General features: G+C 33.4%; 1 protein-coding gene across 1 annotated transcript in view; it reads left to right on the top strand.

The window, feature by feature from the left end:
• LOC107642353 (inactive poly [ADP-ribose] polymerase RCD1) overlaps nt 992–5,499 on the top strand; it is a gene marked incomplete in the record, with an annotated part of 5,496 nt that continues 988 nt past the window's right edge. The window contains 6 exon segments of the mRNA XM_016345679.2: nt 992–1,172; nt 1,208–1,284; nt 1,652–1,708; nt 2,894–4,133; nt 4,384–4,625; nt 4,890–4,972. Coding sequence (XP_016201165.1) covers nt 3,052–4,133; nt 4,384–4,625; nt 4,890–4,972 — 1,407 coding nt within the window.

The raw sequence follows: 5,499 nt of genomic DNA, 5'->3' as shown, positions 1-5,499 counted from the left end.
AAAGTTTTTTTTTGTCACTTATAAAAATATAATATTTATTTTTTTGTCATCTTTTTAAATTATATAAGGACTGATTTGTCAATAATATCTTTTAGTAACATTTTTGTTAGCATCTAAATTGTTCGGATATCAAATTGGTAGTTAACTCTTTTGTAGGGGTGAACGCGGATCGTATCAAATTGGATATGACCAAAATTTCGATCCGATCCGCATTAAAATCATCGGATTGGACCGGATCAAATATCCACAGTTTTTAAACTTGGATCCGATCCGCTCATTTACGGATCGGATATATCCATAAAATACAAAAAATATTTTTAAAAGGTTATTTTTATTAAAAAAATATCAATAAAATTCATTTTTCTATTCTTTTAAATATGTTTACTCTTAAAATAATATTAAACATACTTTACTTAAATAATAAATTAAAATAATACAACATATATGATAATTATTAGTTGAAATAAAACATAAAAAAAATATTTACTTATTTATTTTTTTATTTTTGCAGATACGCAATGCGAATACCTACACAAAATTCGTAATTCAATTTTATTAGTGTGCATCTTGTGAAATAATATATTTTTGGATCGAATTCGAATAAACACCGCAAATATACGGATTAGATTCGATTCATGAATCCATACTCTTTTTAAAACAAAAGTAGTCAAAATACATTAAATACATTAAATGCATTTATTTCTTAGAAAGTAATTAATTTTTTGTGATTAGAAAGTCATTAATTGCAATATATAATATTTATAAAATAAAAAGCAACAATTTCTAGAAGTAGGAGAAGATATGGATGACTATATAAGTAGTAGATCATAAGGAGTATTCAGCAATACAAAAAAGGGGACGAAAAAACAAAAAATAAATAGTGAAACTCATACACGTCAGCGCAATCGTCACCGTCCAATGAGAACTCGCTTGTGACGGAAGAAAGTGACAAGAAGCAGGTAATAATATCAAAACCCAGTTGGGTTGTGAAATTTGCATGCCCTGGCTTGTGAAAGAGGTAGAGTGGGGAAGTTGAAGGAAAAAAGGGTTAGGAACAGTGAATAGAATCTGCGATTGAAAGGAAAATAACGCTTTCCATTAAAACCTTTCCCTTCAAACTCACACAGATTGGAACAACGGTGTTCCTTTCTTTCTATTCGCCGACTCCTCTCNTTCTTTTGTATAAAGAGATTAAAAAAAAAAAGAGGAGGAGGATTAAGATTATTTTATCTTGTGTGGTAATTAGGTTAATCTGTTTGTTTTCTCTGTGTTTGGGGAACCCAGGTAATTTTCAAAATTCTTGATCTAGATTATTTATTTATTGTTAGAATAATTTTGATTGTTTTGGTGGAATATGTTGACCTTGGAATTTGTGGCTTTAATTTGTTAGATCGGGTTTGGTTTTTGTTGATCTGTGTATGTTGAGCTGATTTTGTTGTTTGGGTGATTCTTAGGGCTAATTTTGGTGTTAGAAGTAGTGATATTCATGTAAATGGATTTCAAAAAAAAAAAAGAAGTATGAATATGTTTTGATTTGAAAATGTTATGTTAAGCTGTTTAAAGCTATGGTTTTGCTGTTTTGATTGTGGGATTAGTGTTTTTGGTGTTCGTTTCTTTTATGAACTTTTATATTATTAAATTCCATCGTCAGGGGCAGAGCTGTGTCAGAGTAGAGCATGTACAGTATGAACACTATCTGCAACGCTGGGTACGCTTATATTTATTTACACATGTGCTTTCACATCAATTTTGTGAAATTTCTTAGTTTTGAATGATTTTAGGGTTTAGTGGTGGTGTTAGTCTGATTGTGGTGATTTGTTCTTTAGGTTTTAGGTACTCGTACTTGTTTGATTTTTATGCTATAGGGCCCTTTCATGGACTTTGAAGACTTTGGAGTTGATACCAGATTTAGTTGCCTTGTATTCTACTACCTCTGTCCCAAATTACCTGTCACTTTGGAAAATTTGGGCAAGGTTGAAATTTGATTCCCCCTGCATAAGTTACAATTATGTATGAGATAGGGTAAGCTGTATGCTACAGTTATAGTTTAGATAAAGACATCTTAGTTTTTAGATGTTAATTTTATAGGCATTTTATAGGGATTTTGTCGATATTTAGAAAGCTGGTGCTTTGATGGGAAGTTGGATTGGTTCTATGTGGAAGTTGGGAGAATGGATTTCATTTAGGGAGTTACCTCAGTTGCAAATTTTCCTAGGTGTAATTAATTATATGACAGATTACCAGGTATTGCAATAATTAGTGACCTACTTGATGTTGTAAAAGTCGTTGTCCTGAAATAAACAAGAACGCAATAATCATACTTATGCTTTCAATCTTACTACGACTACATGAGATAGGCTAAGCTGTAACCTACAATGGCAGTTTTGGGGAAGATAGCTTAGTTGATAGGTTAGTTTTGTAATCATTTTGGGGATTACAGAAAATGTTGGAGCCAGGGGTTTGGTTTGTTGATACTTAGCAAGCTGGTGCTTCCTTGGTTGGATATGAAGTTGTATTGGTTTGATTTGGAAGTTTGATAATGTATGTAATACAAGGAATTACTGCAGTTTGAAACTTATTTAGGTGGCATTAATTATAAGAATTGGGTTACCTGGTATTGCAATAATCAATGATGTAATCATTGACCTAAAATAAATAAGAATATAATAGGAACATTGATATTTTTAATCTTATTACTTTATTATGAGTTTTTATTTTTACCTTGATGTCTCCTCAGAAACCTTAAAAAAATCTAAGGACCAAGCTGATTATTTATCTCATGCTATATCCCTAAGATATTACTTTTGTCATGGAGGAATGGAATTCCTCCCCAAATTTGAATCACGCGATACTATTTATTAGTTCATTATTCTTAAAAGTTTAAAATATCCAGGTACTGCCAAATATCGTTGATGTCATGGTCTTCACCGATGCTGCACAGTTTCTTTAAAACTACATAGGCTCAAGGTCTAGGGTTTGATTTACTGCTGCATCTGAGCCTTTTATACTTTAGTCTTTGTATAGACATTGATCTTGTAGAAGTAGATAGAAATGGAAGGAAAAACTGCAAAGGCATTGGATAGAGTTGCAATCCACATGAAGCGGAAGCGGGCTACCCGATATGATTCACATCGTAACGGGGCTTCTCTGCCACTGTTACGTCAGTGGTCATCATGCAAGGTTGCCAAACGGATGAGATTGGGCCAACATCAAAGCAAGTTGACAAACGGTGGAACTCATATTGGACGGTTCTTACGTGGGTATTATTTGAACTATAAGAAGACTGGACGGCCCGAACGTTTGATGTTCTATAAGAATGGTGACTGGTTGGACTTTCCTAAGGATGTTCTTGACTTGGTTAAGAAAGATCTTGAGGTCAAGAAGGCAACAGTGGAGGTACAGTCAAATGGCCGTCATCTTGTGCTAGATTTTTTGCACATGTATCAGATGGACTTGAAGACTGGTTTGCAACAACCTCTAGCCTGGATTGATGAACATGGATGCTGCTTTTTCCCTGAAATCTTTGCGGCTTCGGATGAACTTTATGATATTTCCAAACAGGAGGGTGTAACTAGTACTGTCGCAAATGAAATAAAACTTAAGTTGGAATTAGCTATAAATGAATTGGATGGCTCCAAAATGTTGGAGTGTAGTGGAGAATCTAATGCTTTGGTTAAGAGCATTCAGATTGATGCCACTGAAAAAAATGATGTAGAAATTGAAGATAGCATTAATAATATGGACTGTCAAAATGTTGGTGAAGCCATTGAACAAAATCGGGACTTAGGATTAGGTGATTATACTGATTCTGTATATGGAAAGTTGGATTTAGATACTGTACAGACGATGTTTCTTAAAGGGATGGTTAGTTCTGGTAATGATACTGGCATAGTTGAGATTTATCGCTGCTCGAGTGCAACAACACAAGTGCGATTGGAGCTATTCCAGAAGCAAGCTGAAATTACGAAGAAAGCTCATGGGGATGCTAATGTTCGATATGCTTGGCTTGCTCTTTCAAAAAATGAACTATCTACAATGATGCAGTATGGACTTGGCCATTGTGGACTATCTTTATCTAAATGCAAATATGCTGTTGGTGTCCATCTTGCTGCTGCTACGTGCCCTTATGCAAGGTTATTTTTCTTATCATAAACTTCAAACAAAACATATTTTAATCCTGCTGATAGTACCTTTTTTCCCTTGGAATTTATTGTTAAATTATAATTTGGATGTACTCCTACATACAGAACATTTCTTTCTAATATTTACTTTCATCATCATGTTAACTCTATTGCCTACCTTGTTATATTATTCTTATTCTTATTCTGGATACTTCTGTTGGAATGCTCAGAAAAGAATTTACCTTTGTTTTCCCATGTACAGTGCACGTTATTGCGATGTTGACGAAAATGGGAATAGCCACTTGGTCTTGTGCCGTGTAATAATGGGAAACATGGAGCTTCTTCCTGCGGGTGGTCGACAGTTCCGTGCCAGTAGTAGTGAATATGATAATGGGGTTGATGACATTCTACATCCAACATACTATATTGTATGGAATATGAATATGAACTCCCACATCTACCCAGAATTCGTTGTTAGTTTCAAGGTGGCTACAAATATTCAAGGTGATACCTTATTGCTACTGTTTTCTTACCCTTGATATTCTTGTTTTCCATTATTTATTTATTTATTTATTTATTTTTTGGAGGGAGGGGGGGGGGGTCAGAAGTACATAATTGATGTCTATAGTTCATTCTTTCCATTATGATGGAAAGCTCTCAAATTTCCCTTCTAGGAAACGGGGTTTCAACTATAGATTGTTCTTACCTTTGTGGTTGGGTTCTCTTACAGAGTTGTTCCTAATACCTGACAAATGTGCATTTTTACAGGCAACCATGGTAACCCTGGGGTTAATGTAGGTGCAGTTGGTCAATGTGACCCTTCACAACCAGAGTCTTCTACAGTAGATAATGTAAGTCACTTTATATTTCACTTTGTTTTATAAGCATTGCCAATTTTTCTAAATAGAAGGCATTGGTACACTACCTTTTTGGTGTTTCTCTTTTTTTAACCATGAATACTTCCACTTTGCCCTTTTAGTAATTATCTTCTCTTCTTCATTGATATTTCTTCCCTAAAAAGAAAAAGACAAAATGGTTAGTTTTCAGTTCGAGGATTCAAATTATATTGTAAGATTTAGTTTCTTAAAAATTTGGTTGGTAAATAGGATGATGGCAATTCATCATTGGATATTGGTATAAAAAACTTGTACACAAATAGTGCATAAAAGTTACTCTTGTAAATAATCTTCTAAAAATATATTGGCCAAATTGAAGAACATATAAATTCTTCTGCACACATTATTAGATCATTTTAATAAAAAAGGTTTCTGTCTTTGTGAAAAGATCAAACTTGATATAGTAATTTTTATAAAGTGGAAACAAATTTAAATAGTTAGTTATAGAGTGCATTAAAATTTAATAAAATAATAGGATTAAA

This window comes from Arachis ipaensis, chromosome B05, assembly GCF_000816755.2.
Source record: "Arachis ipaensis cultivar K30076 chromosome B05, Araip1.1, whole genome shotgun sequence".
NCBI lineage: Eukaryota > Viridiplantae > Streptophyta > Magnoliopsida > Fabales > Fabaceae > Arachis > Arachis ipaensis.
The sequence above is the reverse complement of the archived record's forward strand: the minus strand, read 5'-3'. Positions and strand labels throughout refer to the sequence as shown.